Source organism: Ictalurus punctatus, chromosome 5, assembly GCF_001660625.3.
Source record: "Ictalurus punctatus breed USDA103 chromosome 5, Coco_2.0, whole genome shotgun sequence".
NCBI classification, from domain to species: domain Eukaryota; kingdom Metazoa; phylum Chordata; class Actinopteri; order Siluriformes; family Ictaluridae; genus Ictalurus; species Ictalurus punctatus.
In genome coordinates this window covers 6,563,118-6,588,685 of record NC_030420.2, presented here as the reverse complement: position 1 = coordinate 6,588,685, position 25,568 = coordinate 6,563,118, and the positions used below count along the sequence as shown (strand labels likewise).

The 25,568-nt window shown below is 36.8% G+C and overlaps 2 protein-coding genes across 2 annotated transcripts; one reads left to right on the top strand and one right to left on the bottom strand.

Annotated features, from left to right (window-relative positions):
* Nucleotides 1-1,215: 1,215 nt before the first annotated feature.
* eif2d (eukaryotic translation initiation factor 2D) lies at nucleotides 1,216-15,642 on the top strand. Its single transcript, XM_017469006.3, has 15 exons — nucleotides 1,216-1,403; nucleotides 3,338-3,528; nucleotides 3,874-3,957; nucleotides 4,059-4,149; nucleotides 5,692-5,799; nucleotides 6,623-6,882; nucleotides 8,321-8,438; nucleotides 9,281-9,326; nucleotides 9,630-9,736; nucleotides 11,250-11,405; nucleotides 11,841-11,930; nucleotides 12,783-12,878; nucleotides 13,287-13,407; nucleotides 15,153-15,327; nucleotides 15,409-15,642. Exons 1-15 carry the CDS (start codon nucleotides 1,348-1,350, stop codon nucleotides 15,477-15,479), a joined length of 1,770 nt encoding a protein of 589 aa, XP_017324495.1. The 5' UTR covers nucleotides 1,216-1,347; the 3' UTR covers nucleotides 15,480-15,642.
* A 5,507-nt stretch (nucleotides 15,643-21,149) lies between these two features.
* LOC108265263 (probable G-protein coupled receptor 139) lies at nucleotides 21,150-22,757 on the bottom strand. The gene is made up of 2 exons (XM_017467403.2): nucleotides 22,682-22,757; nucleotides 21,150-22,060 (listed from the first exon to the last, which is right to left on the bottom strand). The coding sequence occupies exons 1-2, from the start codon at nucleotides 22,755-22,757 to the stop codon at nucleotides 21,150-21,152; spliced, it is 987 nt and encodes a 328-aa protein (XP_017322892.2).
* Between the last annotated feature and the right edge of the window lie 2,811 nt (nucleotides 22,758-25,568).

The window sequence follows — 25,568 nt, the reverse complement described above, 5'->3', positions numbered from 1 at the left end:
GTGTCTACACTTATACTTTGCCTTTGTTTGTGGACATTTATTATATATATGTATTATTTAATTCATATTTTTGCTATAAAACATATTGGTGGTAGTTTGTTATAGGAAAACTATCACAGTTTGGCAACCCTGTTCTATCCGCTGATCCTCCTCCAACGAAAATGCTCATAGAGGAAGTATGATGCAACATGATTCCTTCACCTATGGGCCTTAGCGATTGTTGTAGTTCCCATTTTTGACCACTAGGTGCAATAATAATTCTATGGACGTTCTATGGAAGCTAAATACCCAACATCTAGAAAAGCAAGGGAATCATTAGAACTTCAACTTAACATCTGTAACATAGCAACTGTAAAAAAAATTTAGATTGTTAACTTAATCGACGTCATTAGTATTTCAGTGTAATTTAAAGCGTATGGAGTTGAGAATGAAGATTGACGTTTGTTAAATGGTTGAATGCAGAACCCCATTTGCCTTTATATATGAGCCACTGCTGATATGGGATATGATTATAATACAGAACTATGAAGTACTACTGTGATTGATGTCTGAATTGTGAATGGCATATTTAATCTCCAGGGGGCACCGAAGCTTGGGAGTTATGAGATTTAGTTCACACCTCCAGGGTTCGAACGCTGGCTCCTTCCTGTATGCAGGAAGTTTGCACGTTCTCCCTATGCTTCGGGTTTCCTCCCTCAGTTCAAAGACATGCGTTGTAGGCTGATCGGCATCTCTAAATTGTCTGTTGTGTGAATGTGACAATTTATATTTTATTGCAACTTGTAAATCCGACATCAATTTGGCATCAGTTGGGGGAGGAAACTGGAGTACCCAGAGGAAACCCCTGAAACACTGGGAGAACATACAAACTCCACGCACAGAGGGGGGAGCCGGCATCCGAACCCCCAACCCTGGAGGTGTGAGGCAAACCTGCTAACCACTAAGCTTCGGTGCCCCCTGGAGATTAAATATGCAATTCAAAATTCAGACATCAATCACAGTAGTACTTCATAGTTCTGTTACCTGAGCTGTATTATAATCATATCCCATATCAGCGGTGGATCATATATAAAGGCAGGTGGGGTTATAATCCAAAGTTCAAACACATTAATAAATGCGTAGTATAGCCTAATAAATCGAGATGACTCCTTAAGTTTTAAGGAGTCATTAAGGAGTGGGTGAAAAGGTCCGTTTTAACGTGGGTTGATGTTTCCACCCGGACATATTTTGCATTGCAGCCACACGCTTATACTTGAAGTGGTTGGCTAATGAAATGTAGCATGTTTGACACAAGATCTCACAAGTGTATTTCCTTAACTAGTTCTTACAAATAAAACACACAGAAGGATGTTTACAAAAGCGTTTCGTGTGAAGACCAATACCGTTATCAAAGGATCCGACAGGTTTGTAACTAACTAGTGCAGCGCGAGCGGGTTAGCTAAGGCTGCTGATTGGTTGAATCGTATTTGATTCACTGTACACTGTGGTGGTGCACTACATAGGGTGGGAGATTATGGCTTCTCCACGGTCTGTGGCACGTTATGTAGTCTGTTAGGCTGTTATTTGGGATTCGGCTCGTCGTGTTTAGTCTCAACCTGCCACTAGTTTAGGTTCAGTGAAATAGTAGATTTATTTTCTGATTCGGTCGTGTTTTATTGACTTATATGTATATTTAAGGATTTTTGTTGCATGTTAATACATATCTGCCTGTTGTTGACTCGATGAGTGGGGGGTAAAGCAAAAAACATCAACATTTCAACAGAATTTCACTCTACCTATCACTATATATATATATATATTTTTCTTTTAGTTTAAGTCTTTTTAAAATTACAGAGCATTCACAAAAGCCTAGTGTGCCTTCTTAAAAAGCTCCTGAATACAGGGAATTCAGCTTTACAACAACAAATAAACTCACAAGGAACATGAGGAAAGAGCTAATGGTCTTCTAGAAATACTGAGGTTACCTACTGCTCAGGGAAATATGGAATAAAACCCTCGGTGACATTCTGTTATAGGAAAATAATCAGTGATGGTCTGGTGTGATGTGGCCTATTAATAAGTTATTATTTTCCTATAACAGCACATCCCAAGGTGTTTTATTACTCTTACAGCACAGCGGTTTGCCAACAATTAAAATGTTTAATTTGTTAAAGAATGTCACATCATACTCATACTTTTATTTATAATATATATAGTTACATTTATTGTTGTTTGGTAGTTTTGCGGCTTTTAGTATGAATATCTTTAAGTCTTAAGGTTATCTATAAGCTGGTGTGCATCAGAACAACGACAAAATTCACATGCATTTAGAAGATATATGCGTTCAAAATTTACACTCTCTCGCTACTACCAATACGGATTAGCAGTTTTGATGACATCATCCTGCACTTCAGCTTCTCATCTGAAAGGTCCCGCCCCAACATTATAAAAAAATCACCTTGCCGAAATTGCCATTGCTGAGCAAGAGAAACCATGTCAGCAAGCATGGGTCGAAAATTTGGCTTTGGTTGTTCGAAGACTCGAGTTTTATTCAGTTTTAAAATTGTAAGTTGGTTATGATGGAAATAGCGTGAATTCATTCACTTCGAAGAAGGAGGTATTTGTGCCAGGTCATTGCTTTGTGTCAAGTACTGTTTAGCCCGGGTCTTGAGGTTAGCTAAACGCTAATGGCTATTAAAAAAGGGGGAAGAGCCACTTGAAATGTCCCACCCTGACTTCTGGTTTTCATGGAAATTACATCAACACATCGAATAACACTGCATGTTTCAAGGGGTTTTATAGGGGCTTTAATGTTTTTAACAGCTACAAACATTTATTCCCTTAAATGTCTTGCTTTTTTTTTCCTTTCTTGTGAAAGTAATAAGACAAAAAATGCAGCTTGTCTTGTTGCAGATAAACCAGAAAGCTTGAAGTCCTCTGTCCTGAGCACTTGCTGACTGTTACAAAGCGCTGACATTGGAGACTCCTTCCATTAATGTTAAATAAACATCTCCTTACATAAAGCATTAACATATCAAAGATGATACTTCCTTTTTTTTTTGCCAAATAAAAGAGCATATTTAATCTATTTATTATCAGAGGTAGATTGTGTGGTCACAACAATCCCAGTCCCTGGGAATTAGTTGTTACTATAGAAAAAATCAAATATTAGAATGCGCACATTCATATAAAGCTATGACTTGAGCGGATGTTAAAGTTAATCCTCTCTCTGACAGCATTGTGGTGTAATTTCCTTTAACAGCAGGTGTGTTGTGATAAGTAATAGTAATAAGCAATAAGTTACATTATGGATGTTCATGAAATATAAATAATATTTCTTCTCTCCTTCATCCAACAGGAGGAAGCTGAGAGCAGACGTCTCCACTGCTTTTCCGTCCCTCTCTGCCGATGACCTCAACGAGCTCGTACCAAACAAAGAAGAACTGAACGTTGTCAAAATCTACGCACACAAAGGAGATGCTGTCACTCTGTATGTGCTCCACAGGAACCCGATGTTCTTCCAGCTGGAGAAACAGTTGTACCCTACAGGTATACTACCTCTAAAACACAGAATTATTACATGTAACACCATAACCATATTCAAAATAAAAAGGTGTGGTCAGGCTGTGCTGCCTTTCCCCAATTTTTTTTTTAAAGACATTCTTGAAAAAATGTAAGAAAAATCTCCAATATTGCACTTGATAAATGCTTGGAATATGTCAAGTTAGTGCTGATTTATAAATCATATAATAATATAACTTGAGATATTCCAAGTTAGTGGGATTTCACACGATAGCTTTTTTTTATATTCTTTTAACTTTACTATCCTACTGTATATACGGATATGATTACTTCTGAAACCCTGTCATATTTTTTATTTTTTTTTATAACCAGTGTACACACTATGGCGATTTCCTGATCTGTTACCCGCCTTCACAACATGGCCTCCAGTGGTACAGAAATTAACTGGCGGGGCAGGTGAGTTTCCCGGTGGAATGAATATGAGTGTGTGTGTGTGTGTGTGTGTGTGTGTGTGTGAGCATGTGTGTGCTTACTTGCTTTTCCTCCATCTTAAACAGATCTGATGCTGCCAGGAGTCGTGGTGTCCTCTACAGGTCTACAGGACGTAAATCAAGGGGGCATCTGTGCAGTTAATATCGTGTCAAACAGGTAAAAACCATCTCTTATACGCTTGCTTACAAATCACACACACATCAAGTGTCATTAAAACATAAACCAGTTGTGTTGTCACTCCATGCTTAATTATGCGTACACGTTTATTGTGTATTGGAAGGACATATATGAATCAAATGATTTCTATTGACATTTCTCATTGCTTCTTGTAAAGGGGGGTGACTTTTTATTTGAATTTTTTTCCTGCTCTACAAGTCATGCAGGTGCATATTTGTTAGAAAAGATTGAATACTGTAATTGTTACTTGTTAGTTGATAATGTGCAAGAATGACTAATAGTTCTACTTTCACTTATAGAATACATTTTAGAGCAGTTTATGAAATGCCAAAGTAATATTTTCTGCTTCTATGGTGCAGTTTTGGATGATAAAAGATTCCTTAAAATGTATTTAAGCCTTTAAGTCATAAAATAAACCATGGGAGGTTGTGCTGTTGTGCAATGAGCTGGTATAATGTTGATTATTTTCCTACAGCACATCCCCTTATAATTGTTGAATTCCCCTTATAATACTACTAATATACTATATATACCGTTGCAATCAAAAATATTCAATTCCCATTGCAAATCAGGTTTATTGTCAAACTATACAGACTTTCAGCTGTGTGCAATGAACAAATCAAACAAAAGCAATTGAAATAGTTCAACATAACGAATGCTTCAATTGGTTTCCCCAAATTCAACTGAAAATGCAGCTTATATCTCTATATCTCTTTAGCGACGGGAAAAAAAAGAACGAAAAGCAAATGTCGTTCTTCTTATCCATTTATAGTTACATTTGAGGAATGTTCTGTTATCACTTATATTATAACAGCTGTAAATAGTCATTCCCATAGTCATCAGCCTCTTTCTTTTGAGGTTAATAAGACAAAAAATGCAGTTTCTCATGCTACTGAAAATGACATGTCCTTAGTCAGAAAATCTACTGATCATTACAAAGCACTGACACTGAAGACTCCTTCCTGAAATGTTCCATTAGCAATTATACACTTTTATTTGGTCAATAAATTTAATCCCTTTATTATTAGGCTTAGATCATGGGGAGTGTTCGCCTGTGAATGCACTGTTGTGTATAAAAATGACAGCCAACACTATTGTCACCTTCTTACTAGTCCGCTTTTGTTTTGCACTGAGAGGTGGTGTTTATTTGTCAGCATTAACGAGGCATACCGTGTGTTCATACTGTTGCAAATAGCACAAATCAGGCAGGGGTTGCAGATCAGGTACTGACCACTTCTACAGTCTGTTTACATATTATTAAAGGTGTAAAGATGAATGCTGAAATTGAAACTATTGAGGTGTTTCACACCATTTATTTATTTATTTTACAATTTTAAAACTGTTCCCACCAGTAACCTACAGAAAGTTTATACATGCAGTGTGTCAAACCGTTATTAACAATAATTGTCATATGAAAATATAATATTGACATTTGCATAGATGAGAAGAATGTCTCTTACTTAGGTTTTACCCATAAAGGAGTGTTTTATTTGAGCGTTGACTGTTTGCTTGGTTACACAGAGCCCCAGTTGCTGTGGGGACAGCAGCCATGTCGAGCAGAGAGATGAGGACCAGTGGGATGAAGGGAAAAGGAGTAAATGTGTTACATACATACATGGACCAGCTGTGGTACAAATCTCCCAAACATGCACACCAAATTCTTAGATGCAGCAAAATTTTGGCCCCCAAAAAACACGTATAAATTACAATCAGTGGTGGTGGTGGTGGTGTTTTCTAATTTAAATTATGAGTAGTGAGTGTGAGAATGAGGGAGTGTGTCTCTGTCTGTCTGTGTGTGTGTGTCTTTCTTTTCTCTCTCTCTCTCTCTCTCTCTCTCTCTGTGTTTCTATCTGTCTTTGTGTCTTTTCGTGTCTGTCTCTGTGATGTCTGTGTTTGCCTCTGTTTCTGTCTCTCTCTCGTCTGTGTCTTTGTGTCTGTCTCTCTGTTTGCCTCTGTCTCTGATGGACTCAGTGTCAGTCTCTGTCTCTGTGACTCTCCCTGTCGATCTCTGTCGGTCTATTGTAGTCTCTGTGTCTGACTCTGTGATTGTCTCTGTGTTAGTGTCTGTGTCTCTTTCTCTGTCTGTGTCTGCCTCTCTGTCTGACTATCTATCTCTCTGTCTGTGTTTCTTTCTGTGTCTGTCTCTCTGTCTGTGTCTTGCAGTCTCTGTGTCTGACTGTGGCTGTCTCTGTGTTTGTCTCTCTGTCTGCCTCTCTGTCTGTCTCTGTTTCTGTCTGTCTTTGCATGTTCTTTTCCACTGTACTATTTATACCAGCTTATTCTCTGCCAGGCACAGATGCTCTTTAGGTCCATTCATAAAATTAATCTACATATTATGATATTTGAAAAATTCCTCACAGAATTGCAATAATGTGAATTAAAATTCAGTTTTTCTTGTGTGTTGTGATTTGCTATGTAGTGCCTCCATCATCTTCCTCTTTTTCTTCTACAGGGCTTTTGGGGATAAGACCGCTCCTCCTGTCATCCCAGTCACTGATCCTTCAGTCCAGGCAGAGGCGGACATGGATGGAGGGGACAGTGGCGAAGAGGGAACGGAAGCTTTGGCTCTGAAGACCGTAGGACAGAATGACTCTGGGACGGCTGCAGTGGAGTCGTCTTGTCGGAATCTGCAGGATCTCAGTCTCCGAGAGGGAGAGAAGGAGGAGACAGAGGAGGTGCAGGAAGAACAGGAGGATTCAAGATCTCCACAAGGTAAGTTATCACAGAGTGCATCTGTCATGTATATCCATCTCTTTCTTTCTGGCCAGGTTTTCACACAAATGTTCCATAGACTTTCTGATAGTTTGTGATCCATCATCTCATGTCCTCTTTCACATTAATGTTTCAAAGATCATCAGCCGACACTTTGAATTTGCACGTACAATGACATTGCGTCGGGAGCTGACTAGCAAAATACTAAAGTAAAAATAAAGAAATTTGTATTCAAAGTCAAAGAGCAAACACACTAGAGCATTTTTAAATGTTTCATAAAAAGTACCTCAACTGTTTATATATCTTCTAAAATCAGCTGATGTTTACATTACTGCTCTAACATAATACTTCATTTTAGTTTTCAAATCATAAAAACCGATATATTTATTAAAAAATAAGCATACAATTTTATGAAGAAATGAACTATTTTTTCTGCTTAGTAGTTTGTCTCCTTCACTTCCACTGGCAGTTGATTTGTGTATATAGTGCATATTTAAGTTATTGCACTACAACACATAATATGACTATATCTATAGTCTATATTGGTTCAGTAGGAGGGGGAAATCCTGCCCATACCCAGATAGGAAAAAACGATAAAAACACTCATGTTCATTTACTGAAGTGGTGTCCAGGAAGTGTTCATTTGTAGTTATTTGTTGCAGTGTAATGTTGTCTTTATTATTATTTTTTCCATTTTACTGTATAGAGTAGGCAAAACTGTTCATTATCCCAAAGAGTAATAAATAAACAGTAACAAATAAAAAGTAACAAATAAATTACTGAACAAATTACTGCAAAAAAAAAAAAATCCTGGCTACCTTAAACATTTTGCCAGTGTGGCTCTATGAGTAATTTCTAATTAAATTATAATAAACTTATTTAAAAATAAATAAATAAATAAAAAGGTTAATCAAATTACCATTTGAAAAACATGTCATATGAGGGGTTCGGCGGGCCTGCAACATAAATTTTTCTTTGGGCCTCCAAATGTCTAGAACCGGCCTTGCCTTCTGCTGATTTAGTCCATAAAAGTTCAATGTTTGGGATTTGAGTAAACTTTAGAGACTGTTGCGTGTGAAAATCCCAGGAGATCAGCAGTTATAGAAATACTCAACCAGCTCATCCGGCACCAGCAATCATGCCACGGTTAAAATCACTGAGATGACGTTTTATCCCCATTCTGATGGATGATGTAAGCATTACTTGAAGCTGCTTGCCCGGATCTGCATGACTTGCATTACTGATTAGATAAAGTGCTCAGTGAGTGTATATCCCAGGGTAGGAAGAAAAAACACGCATTTCTACACTGTTCACAGTAAAACCTGCTCCTGGAAATTGACCTGGACAGTCCTAATGTTAATTGATCTTAAATTACGGTTCACGTTCTGCACACATTGCTTGTAAATATTGACCTTGTTTCTCTGTACTCTCTCTACAGAGCAGATGGATTCTCTGCTGCTGCAGTGTTTCCTTCATGCCCTGAAGAGTAAAGTGAAGAAGTCGGAGCTCCCCCTGCTGACCGGCACCTTCCTGCGCAAGCACATGGCCTCATGCTGGTAAAATCAGTTACTTTTTTCCCCCCAAAATCGTCTGCGTAATTCACTCTTTAACATGTAAACAAAGTCATTCTGACTGATTAAAAAGCCACTAGCTAGCAAGTCAGAATTGTGCTTAACAGGAATGGTATGAATGAGAGGCCTTAAAAATCTACCTCATAGAAAGTTGAGATGGTTATGAGTACACAACCTTAGAGATGCTTATATGTGCAATAAAGGATTGACATATATCCTTTTTTTAAACTCTATTTAACATTTTAAAAATATTCTGTGGTTAATTCTACATTTATTTCCTCGCTGTGATTCACACGTACTGTAACCAGAGATTCTTCTTACACCCATTTCATGTGGGGAAATACACACAGAGCAGAGACATATGTACATACATACACACACAGGGTGCTATAATAAAAATAAAACCAGTACTCAATTTATTAAAATTATTATTATTATTATTATTATTTTTTACAGATTCACCATTATTCAACGTCCTTAACTTTGTATGTAGGTTTACTAGTAGTTTGGGTAGCAAGTAAATCTTTACGTTGTAGATTTTTTTTTTTTTGCATGACTGTGTTTCGTATCCAAAACCTTGTAACTCATTCGTTACAGCAAATCATCCTGAACTTTTGAATATGAGTGAAATCGCCTGTATTCTACATTCCTAACCCAAAACCTTTAATTTCTAGAGCACATTGCTCTAGCCTGAATATCTGATCCTAGATCCTAGATAATTATGTATTAACATCTAGTTACTTTGGTTGATTTTATGCAAACCCATGTTTAATAACTGCTTTCGATTGATGTTTCTTACATGATTTCTCTCACATTTTGTTTTGCAGTCCTAAAGGAAAAAATCTTGACATCAAAAAATCCAGCTATAAAAAGGTTAGTAAAAGTAAAAGTGACTGAGACTAAAAAATGTTAGCTTGATGTCTCTCTCTCTCTCTCTCTCTCTCTCTCTCTCTCTCTCTCTCTCTCTATCTCTCTCTCTCTCAATTGGTGAATTCAATTAAATTCAATTCACCAAGCTTTAGTGGAATGACCATATACATGTACAGTATTGCCAAAGCATAACAGAAATGAAGAACTGTTATTAATAAACATATTAGTTTAGTGTTCATATAAACATATAGTGTTCTCTCTCTCTTTCTCTCTTTCTCTCTCTGTCTCTCTCTTTTCAATTCCAAGCTCTCGAAGTTTCTGCAGTCTATGCAGAAGGAGCACAATCTGGTTCGAGTAAAGGAGTTGAGTAAAGGAGTGGACAGCATTGTAGAGGTCGACTGGAAGAACCCTGAGTATGTACAGTTAGCATACTTTAACAGAAAACACACACACACACACACACACACATTTAGCTTTAAGTCAATAGTGTCATCTCTGTAGTTGTTATATAGCAGTGTGTAGCATTAACATTAATAGTGATATATGAGTAAAATGCATTATTCTGATGTGTGTAACATGTATAAAGAAGACATTTTGTACGTGATTATTATTTAGATGCTGATCCACCTACTAGTAAAAGACATTAAACATAACACTGTATAGCCAGTGAAAACTTTTGTTCTGTGGAAGTTAATAGGGAGTAGAGTTTTTTTTTCTTTGCTTGTCGATCAGGCAACTATGAATAAATGTTTTTTATATTCCATCCATGTGTGCGCAATTTCACATGTCTAGGCCTGTCACAAAATTCTTTATGTTGGAAGATATATTGTCCCAGAAATAATTGCAATAAGCGATATTATTGTCATTTTAAGACATTTTACACCACTGATCTAATGATAATATAAATGCATGATAATACAAATACACACTTTCAAAAAGCAGCAAACTTTAATTCATATGAATATTCAGACATTGGAATTGGAAGGTCATCTTAAATAAATGAAGGATAAATAAAGATAAATAAATAATAAAACCACACAGCCAAAGCAATAAATAAAATGGACTGTAATACAATATTGTGAATTCTTTATGCTTCAGTTATTCATTGTCCGTGTTTTAGTGCGTTGTTACGGAAAGAGCGTATTCACAACGTGACGTACCGTTCTACGTAGCGCCTTACTTAAGTTCAAGCTCACTTTTTGTCATTTTGTGCAGAAGCAAGTTGTAGTATTAGGTTTATGTTGTGTAAATGTCTGATTAATCTCATATGTGTATAGGATGTGTTTGGGTGACTTAATTCCCACTTAGGGAAGTTCCCCAGTGAGAGATCAATAAAGTTTATCTGCTCTTGACCTGCTAGTAAAGCGCTTCAGTTTACCACTGTTCATTCACTGTTCAGCTTCAGCTCACGCCGCTTAAGCGTCTCAATCCCCGACATTATTGCCTACGACCGGATTATTTGAAACACTAGAACTATCCTTTCTAGATTTTTCTTCTTCAAAAAATGTTGTTAGCGCGTTGTTAATATCTTGCGTGTAAATTTTTCAAGTGTTTTAATTAAAATCTGTGCTAATGCTTGCTACACATTAAATTTGAGTGCACTGTTTTGGCATTTGAATGTTCATTTTTATCTTAAATTCAATGAATATTCGAAGTTCGAATTTTAATTTGACAGCCTGACGAGAGGACAGAAGAAGCACGAATGGCTAAAATCTTGGTGACGTTCATGCTTATGTAAACAAACATGCTTGTAAACACAATGGGCAATATTCAGGTCAGCAGAAATGATCAAGGTCATGTCCATATATTATACGATAAGTCAATAAAGTAATTATTGTGACAGACATACATACGTCAACAATATAGATATTACAGTATAAACTCTGTAATGTTAGCGTGCCCTAATGCCTAAGGACTTCATTTCAGGTTGTGTTCTTTCTGCATTCCCGAGGACTGGGAGCCCCCAGAGGAGTGTGCTGAGGATAGAGAGAGCTGTGAGGAGGTTTATAAGCCCCCTGAAATCACCCCACTTTACGGGGTCACCGCACGCCTGGAGCCTCTATTCCAGGATGCGCAGAAAAAGTGAGTGTGTGGATTGAGTTGGTTAGCCATTTTGTCCATCTGGGGATTGCTTGTAACCTTTTTCATGACCATCCTGAAAGTGTATACGAGAGCAATTTAAATCACCCCAAAGCACAACTGTCCCAGATTGAAAATCCCAGCCTTTTCTGTGATATGGCGAATTATAATAAGAATTTAGCATGGTTTGTTAGAATGTCAAATTAAGTAAAGGTCCCTCTTGAACATTCTTTTGTATTTAGCTTGTATTTTGCAGATATCACCCACATAGCAGGTCTCAACCTGATTGCGATGAAGGGATTTGTAACACACTTCAGATAGTCAGAACCATTATATCTTGGCAACACCAGCCATGAGTGGCCATCTTCTTCTGCATCTTCTTCTTCTGCTTCTTCTTCTTCTGCTTCTTGTTTTAAGTTTGTGAAATTTCTGTTTCAGAAAGGGTGCAGTGCTACATTCTAGTGAAGTGAGGATCATCATCACAGATTATGTAAAAAGAAACGAGCTTGTCCATGAAACCAACAAAAGGTATACAGCGCTATATATATATATATATATATATATATATATATATATATATATATATATATATATATATATATTTACACACACACACACACACACACATATATATATATATATATATATATATATATATATATATATATATATATATATATAGCAACAAATGCTGCTTAGGCGAGAATACATGTCTATAGAGACAACATTGGAGAGCGAAAACATCAGCTCTTACCCTGTATGTTGATCTTGATGATAAGCCAGTATCGGTCAAGGGATCGTCATACACAAGCTTACTTTACTTTTACAGTGCCCTCCACTCATATTGGCACCCTTGGTAAAGATGAGCAAAAGAAGACTGTGAAAAATGTATGTTTTGTTCAAATATTTCAAAAAATTACTCTCCTCTCATGGATATCAAACAATTGCACAGGTTTATCAAACAAAACACAGGTTTATCAAAAAAATCATGAGCTCAAATCCCAGCACCGAAAAGCTGTCACTGTTGGGCCCTTGAGCAAAGTCCTTAACCCTCAACTGCTCAGTTGTATAAATGAGATAATTGTATGTCTCTCTGGATAAGGGTGTCTGCCAAATACCAAAATGCAAATGTAATGCAAACTCATTGTGATATCACTATCGGTATCGGTGAATACCAAAAAAATGTCTTCGTACTCAGTCTGAAAAGAAAATAATAATAATAATAATAACAATAATAATAATAATAATAATAATAATAATAACAACAACAACAACAATAATATTAATAATAATAATAATTATTATTATTATTATATGCAGAAATGCTGACATGGTCAGTTGATGCCTCTTGTCCTTTGTGCCATTCTCTTTATTTGTCAGTTATGTGAACATTAATCCTGTGCTGTGTGACTGCTTACTGGAGAAATCTGAGTATCAGGAGGTCATGGTGTTAAAATGGGATGATCTATTCAGCCGGTAAGCCCCCTTTTTTAGTTTCTCATTTTCTTTTTTGTGTAATCGCTAGTGCGTAACCAATTTTCTAGTAGCTGTTGGCTGTAAATCTTAACTAAATTAAGTGACATTGTATTGACTAAGAAGACTTACCTATGGGTCTGTTTATTGATCCAGAGTCATGTATTTCGCTCAATTTTGTTTGAGGTCATTTACAAAGGAATGCAGTTACAGTTTATGAACATTTATGTGTTAGACAGGAAGACAAAAAAAAATCTTATTCAAAATCCAAAACGGAGGACTTTGTATGGAGTATTTTACTCTAAATGTAATTGTAATACCCTGCTGGAGTAGTACATTATGTAATGATTAGTCTCAGACTAGTGTAACAGTGTTGAGTGTGTATTAGAACACACTTGGCTGTGTTTACAGGACTCTGAGCAGGATGCAGTCGTGCCATCAGCTGCAGTTTCCAGGCCAGTCTCCTGTGGTCCGGAAAGGGCAGGTGGAGCCCATTGATATCACTGTAGCCTCCAGAGGCTCTAACAAGAAGGTATGGGTCAGACTGATTAACAGCTTCATCCATGTTCAGTAGCTTATGACGGGGCCATACAGTCACATGCTTTTATTTTTTTGTTTCTGGATTATAGATTTATTTATAGTGTTATTGTAGAGCTTGTTTCAGCTGTTTGAGAAATCCTCAGGTGAAATTCAGAATGACCTGTTTATCTGTTTTGCTTCAACTATTTTTGAAATTGTTGATTGTGATGAGATTTTAATTCTGACAGTAACACCGGGTTAATGGTTGTCATCTCTTAATGACTGATATTGATTATTGATAGATTTATTCGGCATTCATTAATTCTTATACATAATAAACTTATTTTAATTAAGAATGCTTATTCTTTAGTAATTATGTTTTTAGCTGGCAATATAAAGCTGGTTTTTGATAGTGGAATCAGACCTTTTGAGCTGTACTGTGGAAGTCTATGTACAGTGTCCTCTACTAATATTGGCACCCTTGGTAAATAAGAACAAAGAAGGCTGTGAAAAATTGTCTTGATCTTTTGTTCAAGAAATTCACAAACACAACAAATGCTTATAAATGAGAATCTTTGTTAAATATAGGTGTGCAACAATTATTGGCACCCCATGAATTCATATGAGAAAAATATATTTGAAATCTATTCCCAGTGATATTTGAAAAAACATTTTGTACACCTAGGTGACTAGGAAAAGGAAATTGTTCAACCATGACTTCCTGTTTCCCAGGGGTATAAATATGAGGTAACACATGAACCAAATTCCCTTAGTCATTCATAACAATGGGTAATACCAAGGAATACTGCTGTGATGTGCAGCAAAAGGTTGTTGAGCTTCACAAAATGGGAAGTGCCTATAAGAAAATAGCACAAGCATTGAAAATGCTCATGTCCATAATCAGGGCAATAATTATGACATTTCAGTCAACTGGAAATGTTATGAATCAACGTGGAATTGGACGTGTGTCTATATTGGTGGACACAGAGAGGTAGCCATATTGAAAAGTACCTCATGGCCACAGTTAAATATGGTGGTGGCTCTTTGGGACTGTTTTTCTGCCAGAGGACCTGGACATTTTGTTAGGGTACACGGCATCACTGACTCTATCAAATATCCATAGATTTTAAATGAAAACCTGATTGCCTCTACCAGAAAGCTTAAAATAGGCTGCGGTTGGATCTTCCAGCAGGACATTGATCCAAAACATGCATCAAAATCAACACGAAAATGGTTTACTGACCACAAGATCAAGGTCCTGCCATGGCCATCCCAGTCCCCTGACTTGAAACCCATAGAAAACCTTTGGGGTGAACTGAAGAGGAGAGTCCACCAGCGTGGACCTCGAAATTTGAAGGATCTGGAGAGATTCTGTATGGAGGTATGGTCTCAGATCCCTTGTCATGTATTCTCCAACCTCATCAGGCATTATAGGAGAAGGCTTGGAACTGTTATCTTGGCAAAGTGAGGTAGCACAAAGTATTGACTTAATGGTGCCAATAATTGTTGCACACCTATATTTAACAAAGTTTTTTTTGATAAACCTGTTTTTTTCCAATTGTTTGATATCCATGAGAGCAGAGTATTTTTGTGAATTTTTTAACAAAAAATCAAAAGGTTAAACAATACAGTTTTTCACAGCCGCCTTTGTTCATATTTACAAAGTGTGCCAATATTAGTGGAGGGCGCTGTAACTCTGGTGTGAGAGTATTTTGTAGTGTATTTGTCTCCCTGCCCTCATTCTGCTGGTGTGTTCAGGTGACTATAATAAAGAACTTGGAGGTGTTCGGTATACAGCCAGCAGCGGTAGCAGACACGCTGCAGCATCTAGTCCAGGCCAGTTCCATCCTCCACGACGTCCCTGGAGCCAAAGAGCGGCAGCTGGTGCAGATCCAGGGCAACCAGGTGCATCACGTCGGCAAACTGCTACTAGGTAAAGCTCAGTTCAACATAACTACTTAAATCTAATCATTTACTTTCATTCTTCCTTATCATTTGTTTTCTTTTGTTATAGAGCAATATCAGATCCCTCGCAAATACATCCAGGGTTTGGATAAAGCTCCGAAAGCAGGCAAGAAGAAATAACACACACAGCCCACACTAGTTACTGTACATTGCTGTAACATAGACATGAACTTCTGGCCTAATTCATTATTTGTGTCCTAAGACTTCTCCACCGGCATGATGTTTAATCAACAGAGCTGTACTATGCATTCAATAATGGAATAAAATATTCACATAAAACCGGTTGGACAGCTTTTGATAATCATTGTTCTGATGTACAGAAACTTGTAACTTGTACGAATATAATACCCATGCTTTGACATCTTGAGAAAATAGTCACCTTGGCAAGTTCTAAACATTTGTGTCCATCTCCCTTCCCATAAGCATTTGAGTTCCATCACGTCGGCCATTTTTCAGCACAGTGCATAATATCATGGAGATTCAGGTCAAGTGTTCACATTAAACATCACAACGGGAAAAACGTGATCTCGGTGACTTTGACCCTGGCATGGTTGTTGGTGCCAGAAGACTGGTTTGAGTATTTCAGAAACTACTGATCTCCTGGGATTTTCACACACAGTAGTTTGTACCATTTGCACACAATGGTCTGATAAATGCCTTGTTGATGGAAAAAGGTCAGTGGAAATAATCACTCTTTGCAACCATGGTGAGCAGAAAAGCATCTCAGAATGTCCATCAAATCTTGGGGAGGATGGGCTACAACAGCAGAAGACCAAATCGAGTTTCACTCTTGTTTGCAACTGTTCAAGTTCCTTCATCAATGAATTACAGTTGATCACTTGCATTTATGTGATATCAGTATATTTTCCTGTCATGTTTGGTACACATTTTAACACATTTCATGGTGAACAATGTGATGATTTTAACAGTAACATACAGTAACTCGACACAAAATATACAAACACACACATCAGGGTGATCCGTGGTTTCCCTCCAGGATAGTACATAAATCCTTTAAATGCTTCATGATGCAAGCACGCTTCAGCACAGAAGCATAAACCAGACCTTAATGGGAAATTGTTCAGTTTTATTTTCATTAACTAAATATAGTCTAAAACTAACAAGAAGGTCAATTATATATATGTGAGTCCAAAAACTAAGTCTAAAACCAAATTAGCCATCAAAATTAACATTAAGCTTTTTATAATGCAGTTAATGACTACTGAAAAATAGTAGAAAGGCTGGACTTAGATCTTGGACAGTAGATCTTGATCAATCTTTCTGGAATTCTGGAATTTTTTTTTTTCATCCAGAAAATGCAAGAACCCTGAAAAGAAATATCTAGTAAAAAAATGTTGGAAGTCTACGTAAAAGTGACAACACCGACCCTTCATTATGTCTGAAGACATAACCCTCCATATGACATACTAAAGGGCTCTAATTTTATGCAGTTGTCATGATCAAGGAAACCTTGACAACAGTACTCTTCTATTATATAAGAAAAAAAGAGAGGTCTAGAGAAAAGAACCAAGCAATATACCAGACATACGGTATTCACTTTAAGACCCATTATTGTCAGATCAGTCAAATGGCTTTGATTCACACGAGTCTGCTTTCACTCTTAATAACTAGTTTAAAGCTGTGTACTGTATAATTACAGTCCATCACTCCTGATTATAAGGCATGTTGAAGCAATACTTCTGAAAACATTAATCTCCTGAAATATGTAGTATAGAATGTACAGCATCTGAAAAGGTGGTCATAGTTGTTTTCGGCAGTGCAGAGCAAAATACACATTTATATTATTAGGTTTCAAAATCCCTTACCTAATTAACTTGTCCCATAAAAATGTTTGGGGAAAAAAAATCTGCAAGTGTTTGTTTGAGGAGAGTCCAGTTGAGGGGAAACATTATAATGGTTTATTATAATATTTAACACAGCAGGCTTTATTATTTGGCAGTGCTCTATGGAAACTGAATGTCTATTTGCCTTGACTTCTTGTTGAGTTTATTGGCTGGACTTGTTTGGAGCACATCTCTGTTTTTAAAGGAAATTAAATTTCAAATGCAAACATAGCCACTCTCCCAAACAATAGATAAACCTCATAGACAGCGTATTTGCGCAAAGGCTAAATTAAAGTCGTTTTATGGGGTTCAGATTGACTGGCTTGAACAAATGAAGATGCAGATGAGAGGGATAAATGTGTGAAAACGAAGTGGTGGTGTATTGACTAAATGTTTGCAGACACTGAGTAAATATTTTGTATTTGAACCTATTTTTTAAAAAGTATTTAATATGCTTTAAACTATTCTGTTCTGACACATGATTTTGGATTTTTGAGAAAATTATGTGTGAATCATGGCTGAATATCGATTTGCCAAGCACGACAGTCTAAATGAAGCTATCTAGTAGAAAAAGATTGAAGGTGCCAGATTGAAAACTTTCAAAAGATTGAAAAGGGTTTTCTAAGAACTAAAAATTAACTCTAAATTTCTTTAAGTGTTTAAGAGGTTCATTCTGGTAACCAATATGGCTTATTGGCACCAGTTCCTTTTATACAGATGTTCATATGGTTGCACCTTGCTTCAGACTGTATGGTACAGTTTATACAGTTCAGTATTCAAGTTTGTATTTCTAAAATGGATATTTACCCATATTGTACAATTTGTCTAAAACAGTTTCAAATGAAGTGTCTAAAACATGAAACAAAATCAGCGGAAAAATAGGAGACGAAGAAATAGGAGAATAGGAAAAGAAAAGTAAATACTGTAAGTTTTGTCATGATACCATCTCTCTCTCCAGACTTGACATGAAGAAGGGACTGGCACACAAGTCATTAGAGAATATTTATACCACAGCACTGCAGAATCCTGAAGTCTGATTGGTCAGGTGGTGGCGGTTAATTTCCTAAGACAGAAGCTCCATCCATAGTTCTGGCAGTAATTAAAGTCATAGGTTGACATTAATGCACTCATTTAAATACATTGCCATTTTCTATAGTAAAAGTTAATTCACAGAAACTATACTCATTGATATGGTAAAGTTTTCTGTAAGGAGACATTTAACATCTAACAACAGTCAGCAAGTTTTCTGCCATAGAAAAGTCTTCAGAACAGATGAGTTCGGGCTTTCCAGTAACATGAGAAAAAAATGAGAGAGTAAAAACGAGAGACTGGTGAAGGAACAGGAACGAACATGTCTTATGGATTAAACATGTAACTATAAGCATTTATAAAATATGATGTTCATTATTAAATTAAAAGTTGTAATTGTTGGCAAATTAGTTTGGTATAAGAGGAATAACACTTTAAGATATGTTGGTATATATAAACCAATATATACAGTGCTTTGAAAAAGTATTTGCCCCCATCCTGATTTCTTCTGTTTTTGTGTATCGCTCATACTAAGTAGTTTCAGATCTTTAAATGCAATACAATATAAAACAAAGGCAACCTGATGAAACACAAAATACTGTTTTGTTTTTATTGAATCAAAAAAAAGTTATCCAACACCTATCACCCATGTAAAAAATAAATAAATAAATAAATAAATAAAAAAAACTACTCTCCCCCTTAAACTTTAAAATCGGGTTGTGCCACCTTTAGCAGGAATAACCATTCAAACGCTTCTGATAACTGGAGATCAGTCTTTCACTTACTTCTAGGACTAGGACTCACTCCTATGCTTTGGATCATTGTCATGCTGCATAATCCAGTTGCGCTTGAGTTTCAACTTACAGAATTCATGTTTCCCTCGATTAAGTTGCCCAGGCCCTGATGCAGCAAAACATCCCCACACCATCACACTTCCACCACCATGCTTGACCGTAGGTATGATGTTCTTTTTGAATTCAGTGTTTGGTTTAAGCCAGATGTAACGGGACCCCTGTTTTCCAAACAGTCCCACTTTCAGTCCACAGAACATTCTCCCCAAATGTTTGAGGATCATCAAGGCGTTTTGGCAAAATTCCGTCGAGCCTTAATGTTCGTCTGGGTTAGCAGTGGTTTTCACCTCACCACTCTTCCATGAATGCCATTTTTACCCAGTGTCTTTCTGATAGTGGCGTCATGAACAGTGGACCTTTACTGATGCAAGAGAGGCCTGTAGGTCTTTGATGTTGTCCTTGTCTCTTTTGGGACTTCCTGGATAAATTTGGTGATAATGGCTCTTTCTGGTTCTTTGAAGTCCCAGAGCCTTTGAAATAGCTTTGTAACCCTTCCCAGACTATTCTATATTTCAATCACCTTCCTCAATCATTTCTGGAATTTCTTTCAACTTTGGCATGGTGTGTTACTGGGTAAGACCTTTTAACCAACTTCATGCTGTTGAAAAAGTTCTATTTAAGTGTTGATTTGATTGAACAGGGTTTGCAGTAATCAGTCCTGGTTGCGTCTAGTCCAGTTGAACCCCATTATGAATGCAGTTTCATGTATATGGGGAATTAAATTATTAAACTACGGGGGCAAATAAATTTTCACACAGACTACACTGGCATTGGATAACGTTTTTGCTTCAATAAATAACATTATAATTTAAAGACTGTATTTTATGTTTACTTGGGTTGCTTTTATTTTATGTTAGATTTGTTTTCATTTCTGGAACAATTTAGTATGATATATACACAAAAAGAGAAGAAATCAGGATGGGGCAAATACTTTTCAACAGCACTGTATGTACTATTAACTATAGCTGCTTCACGAACTGCATCACACCACCCCGACATTGATTATTTTCCTGTAACAGTCCATCCCATCGTGTTCTATCCCTTACTTGTACCACATTCCAAAAAGGAGATTTTTTTCATTTTTAAAGTAATATCAACTGTTGACCCTCTTTCCACTACCTCTTGCTTTAATGACAAAACGTTAACAGAAGCACACAGCACACATCATGTATGTTCTTCATACCATATACATACCACTGAGCAGCTCCAAACCGTGCTTTATTTAATGATAGTGTCTTTAATAATGCTTTTGTTTAACAATAGTCCAGACTAATATTATTGAATTTTTCATTTCTTAGTTGAAAAGTATGCTTTATGCTAATATGAAGTGAATTCATTTAAAATTCCAAAAAAAAAGTATTTACACAGAATTAGCAGAAAAGCTAGACATGAATAAATATAGTAATTACATCAAATCTATTATACAGTGCATTATACAATAATAATCAATTAAGCTATGCACAACTGAATAATGAATCATGGAAACATATATTGATATGCATTTTGAAGGAATGTATGCAGAAGAATAGTTGAGAGAATATTGTATGTTTGCAGATGGAAATGAAAATAAAAGTCAGTTTTTTTGTATTTTATAAATTATTAAACATAAAGGTAAGCAAGCATTTATTCATTCTAAGCATTGAATTTCACTATATTTACAGTGCATTTGCTTCATAGCACTTCTAGTCTTCAGTTCTCTGTAAACGTAAAGATTTGCTAAAGGCCAATAGCTACTGTAGCTAACTTCAGAACAACAAAGTGATACTGAAACAATTAAAGCTATAAATGAAACTTAAACATATGAATGAAGAGGAAAATACAGGCTGATGAACAAACAGTCTGATCTGATTTGATTTACCTACACATCATATTGCACTTCTCTTTTTGTAAAAGGTATCAATATGCATTGCAGTCTTAAACCTTAAGGGTTCTTCAGTTTGTTCCTCCAGGGGAACCCTTAGAGCCTTTATGTGTGGGTTTTCATATCAGAGAGGGACTCCTTTAGGAAGAGAAGAGCCCATAGCTATTATAAGAGTGTTTACCTCATCCACTTTTCAAATAGTGCCTCATTTGTGACCAGATGGACTATTTGTGATCAAGCAGCATCTCCGCAGAGAATATTTGACACAGGCTATAGCTTCCTGTCTGAATTTGGTCTGTGTGCACGCATACAAGTACATGTTTATGGCGGCGTTGCTAAGGCTGACCATGGTGCCAATATCTGCCGCAACATTTATGCTAAGGCTGTAGTCATCACGATTCAGTGCCCAGCCCTTAGTGCGCAAGATGATCTGAGTGATGGAGCGTGTGATGGTCAGCAACACGAAAGTCATGGAGATGGTCGCCAAAAGCACCACAGATTTCCTTTTACGTGAACGTAGCAGCGGTGTCACCTTTTGGCCAGATGTACATATTACATTCACTCGATTAATGAGAGAGATCTGCCGCAGCGTCAGGCCATTTAGGATGCCAATAATGACAAAGGGCAAAATGTGGGAAACAATTGTCTGCATGCTCACTATGGCAAGTTTGTACTGAAGGTTGGAATTGGGTTTATATATACAGACCCAACGTTGGAGATCCTGGCTGTACATGGATATGTAGGCCCAGTAATAGGGCAATGCCAGCAAGTGACCAAGCACAAAGATAATGCAGATGGTCCATAATGTACCATGAGGGATGCTGACTTGCTTCCTGAGACTATAGGTGGTAATGGAGAGGAAACGCTCTGCAGTGAAGGCCACCACCAGCCAAGTAGAGGTGTTGGAGGCGCCGTAGGCAAAGATGTCCCGCACACTGCACCATGGTTCCCGAGACCAGAAGGGCTCCACTGTGAGGTATTTAATGGAGAGCTCCAACACCACGATAAACACCAGGACAGCTGTGTCAGCTATGGATATGGCCATCAGGTAGAAGGGGCTTGATTTGGAGAGCATGCATTTACGTCTCCAGAAGATCACGAAAGACATAATGTTTGCTACAGGGCAGAGCAAAACATCAGAATTCATCACTTGCATTGCTGTTTGGAGTCCGTACATCATTTATCATTTAGAATTTAGGTTTTCTTAAGTGGTTTTCTGTCTATTTGTCATGGGGAATTTTGAGCATTTTGTGCTTAATAGAGCAGATTATGCTTTAATATTGTCATAAATTCATCAATTAGCCATGAGATGACTGGGAAATCAAGTGCTTAAAGTCCTCTGTGATCATCTAAGGGTTTTTAGCAACACGGTACTCAGCTTTTTCATGGAACCCTTCCAAAAGTATCCACAAATGGCTGGTGTGGCTGCAGATTTTCATTACAGTGATGCAAGAGCCACATCTGAGAATCCACTGAAGGCTTCAATGAACTGATTACAGTTGAATCAGTGGAGTGAAAACCTGCAATCACACCCAGCCCTATGTGGATAAGATTAAACAGTCCCACATTAAGGGTAAACAAGTAAGAAACAAGTGCTACGGGCTCTAGATTGAACCTTTTGTTTCTTATAGTGTATGCATGGAAATCATCATCACCATTCTCTTCTCAGTGACCCTTATCCATTAATATTTCAGTTGCATGCTGTATGTGCAAATGAGTATGAATATAAATACTCACAGGGGATTCCGATGGCTGCGAGAGTAGGGTAGTAGACCCTCTGCAAGTGTATCATCCAGTGCTTCTGAGCTTCCATTTCTCCCCTCTGATAACAAATCTGTCTTCGCTTTAACTTGAAAATTACTCCATGAGTGGAGAATGGAAATTATTGGTCAACTATGTCCTGCCCACATAACTGTGGTCATGGAAACATATTGTGGTCTGTTTTATCAGTTCTGTTAATATTGACAATGCTGGGGATATTTTGAAATTAGATGTTTTTCACACTGAATTTTAGATTAGCTGTTCAGTGGTTGCTAATTCTCTAGACAACATGATTACAGTATAAATAATATAACAATATTCTCTCATTAGTAAGGAGTCATATATCTGCAGTACATCCAGATACATGCTACATTTGAGACTGATTAGGTGCATTAGGAGCATCAGAAGCCACAAATAAAAACAAAAAACAAATAAACAAAAAAATCATAATAAAAACACACTCACATTGTATTTGAATTACAGTTCAGTGCAAAAGCATTTAACACAAATATTAATTATGCAATGTTATTAAATATAATACAAACAGGTGGTCAAAATGATCAATCAAAATGATGTGATTTAAATGTTAAAGCCTCTAAGGTCTGCTGATGTTTTCAGAAAGTAAAATATTTCTTGGATTTTTGGAAATTTTTGGTGCATTAAGTCAGATAAATTATATGCTTTTGTTAAGGCAACAAGCCTGTGTTATCACTGATGAATGTGGCCAGAAGATGGCAATATTAGAACTCATATAGTGGCCAAAGCATGTATAATCAATCTTAAGAAAGTAGGTCTACATACATCCTGACAGCATGTGGTGCATGACTGGGGTTACTGATGAACCTCCAACAGGGAGCTGTGTGAGTTTCATGCTGGTCCAACCATCTTGAACCATCATATAGTAGGCAGATACTTTATCTCAGTAATTAACCTTCACTATAAATAACTTGTAATTAATCACAGATAAACTGTTCCCATAAGATAAATACGTCATTGATGAATTTTTAATCTATAGTAAAGATAGTTTGACATTTAAATCTACATTTTCTAACTACTGTACTACCACTGTACTAAATAATATGTCAAAAACTGTTTAGGATGATATACTTACAATGATGAAGAAGTGACATTTAAGTGATCTTCTGCACATTTAGCAGTATAGTAGTTGCTTTAGAAGCACGCATACTGTAGTGTACTAGGTAGTATGTCAAATTATTTATTTTAATATGAGAGTATTTGTTTTGAAACATAGTCTGTTTAAAAGGTCTGTTCTCAAAAAGGTACCACAGGTCACCTCATTAAAGGTCTTATGACAAACCAGGAGGTAATCAAGGGATGAACAGTTTGGGCCTCATACAGGGTTACCAAGTCTGTGTGGCAATACCAACCCAAAAACTAACCTATTGGTCTATCAAATCAGCCCCACAACCTAGCCTAATTGCAAAAAGTCTCCAAAAGTCACCAGATGAGGTCACAAATCCATTTGAATAATCTTTGAGCTGTGGCCATCATTTGCATATCAAAACATTGTCTGATAACACACAAAGTCATATTTGGTCATAGCACCACAAACTCTTTACATATTTACAAAGAACCATAATTCTGTAAAATCTCAGAAAATTAAAAGATTAATTGCTATTATTACTTTTATTTTATTACTTTAATTAATAACATGCATCTAAAAAAATAAAATAAGTGCCTTTTAAGTATAGCTTAAAATTGTTTCAAATAGCAAAGAAGTGCACAGGTGGGATACACAAGGGTGATCAGTGATTGGTCTTTGGGAAGATTTGGGATCAGTGATTGGTCTTTGGGAACATTTTAAGTAAAGTTGCTAAAGGCATCTAAAAAGTAATTAAATCTAGCAACCAAGTTCCTAAGATGGCAACACTGCTAGAAGTGATTTTTTTTCTCTTATACCACAGCACTATGCCAACGCTAAAAGTTATTTATTAGAGTGACACTTACATACATACATACATACATACATACATACATACATACATACATACATACATACATATACATACACATACATCCAATTGTAGTTACATAAACTGTTGTGGAAAGTCCAAAAAACAAGTTTGTTCCTCTGATAAATGGTTGCTCCCTCACCAGCCTCCATTTCTTGTTTGAATTTAATAAGACAAAAAAAGAATGTCTACCTGTGAATAAGCGCTGACAGTGGAGACTCCAGTATATTTGTATTTAGTGAAAAACGTATATTTACATATTATTTTGTACACATACTTATATAAAAGGATAAACTATGAATTAATTGCTCAGCTAAAGCTGTCTACTGTAAGAGGTCTCTGTGCAGCTCTTCTGTCTGGTCATGAGTATATTTAAAGGCATTAACGTGTGAGACACGCTAGGCCCGGCCACTGCTGCAGTGACTAATGAGTTTTCCTGTAGCTCTTGCACATGATGGATGCGATTCACTTTTATAAAGACACATGACCCTGCTCTCTATGCATGATCCCAGCTTCCCTCTCTCTCACGGTAACTGTGCACAAATTAAGATGGAAGATTTTGGATAAGTGTATATCTCTCTCTCACTCTCTCTCTCTCTCTCTCTCTCTCTCTCTCTCTCTCTCTCTCTCTCTCCCTCCCCCCCCCTCTCTCTCCTCTCTCTCCTCTCTCTCTCTGTGTGTCTGTGTGTGTCTGTGTGTGTGTGTCGGTGCATACTTGTGTCACTATTGACTGTCAATTTCTGCTGATTCAAAATATTATTATTGTGGGCACTTTAAAATATTGCCACCACTGTTCCATTCTTCTAAGATGAGAAACCAGTTTCTTAGAAGCTTGAGGATGATTAAACAAATATCACAAAGCATGCTGGAAATCACGATATATGATGAAA